The sequence below is a fragment of the Eimeria mitis genome, genomic scaffold, assembly GCF_000499745.2.
Source record: "Eimeria mitis Houghton genomic scaffold, Emh_scaff2155, whole genome shotgun sequence".
In the NCBI taxonomy this organism is placed as follows: domain Eukaryota; phylum Apicomplexa; class Conoidasida; order Eucoccidiorida; family Eimeriidae; genus Eimeria; species Eimeria mitis.
This window is the reverse complement of record NW_013570480.1, coordinates 2,920-3,689: the sequence shown is the minus strand read 5'-3', so window position 1 is coordinate 3,689 and position 770 is coordinate 2,920. Positions and strand designations below refer to the sequence as shown.

Sequence of the window (770 nt, the reverse complement as noted above, 5' to 3'; positions counted from 1 at the left end):
CAGCAGCAGCAGCAGCAGCAGCAGCAGCAGCAGCAGCAGCAGCAGCAGCAGCAGCAGTTCTGTGGATGTTTTGCTGCAGTCTCTGGGGTGTCGTTATGTTTATATTAGGAGGGGCTCAGGCCGCCTAAGGAAGGCAGCGCAGCAAGCCATCGAAGCACTCATACAAGTAACAATACTGCTGCTGCTGCTGCTGCTGTTGCTGCTGTTGCTGCTGTTGCTGCTGTTGCTGCTGTTGCTGCTGTTGTTGCTGGTGCTGTTGCTGTTTCTGTTGCTGTTGCTGCTGTTGTTGCTGCTGTTGTTGCTGCTGTGGCTGCTGTTGTTGTTGCTGTTGCTGTTGCTGCTGTTGTTGCTGGTGCTGTTGCTGCTGCTGTTGTTGCTGCTGTTGTTGCTGCTGTTGTTGCTGCTGTGGCTGCTGTTGTTGCTGCTGCTACTGCTGCTGCTGCTGCTACTGCTGTTGCTGCTGCTGCTGTTATTCCTGCTTTTCTGTTGCTGCAATTTCTGCTGTTCTTGCTGCTGCTGCTGCTGCTGCTGCTGCTGCTGCTGCAGGACGGCGTGGTGTGTCTGTGTGCTTCTTCTTCTGCTTCTCCCCCCTCTGCTGCTGCTGCTGCCGCTGCTCCCGCTGCTGCTGCTGCTGCTGCTGCTGCTGCTTCTTGCTGCTGCTGCTTCAATAGATGTATTTCTGTAGCCGAAATAACAACCCGAAAATTTGCTGCTGACGGAAAAAAAATAAAAACAAAAAATTTTATTAAAATTAAAACTGTAAGAATATA

At 51.7% G+C, this 770-nt stretch overlaps 1 protein-coding gene across 1 annotated transcript in view; it reads right to left on the bottom strand.

The window, feature by feature from the left end:
• Positions 1-770, bottom strand: part of EMH_0049480 (uncharacterized protein) — a gene marked incomplete at both ends in the record, with an annotated part of 7,290 nt that overhangs the window by 3,912 nt on the left and 2,608 nt on the right. Inside the window, one exon of the mRNA XM_013496535.1 lies at positions 165-679. Coding sequence (XP_013351989.1) covers positions 165-679 — 515 coding nt within the window. The remainder of the gene's footprint in view (positions 1-164; positions 680-770) is intronic.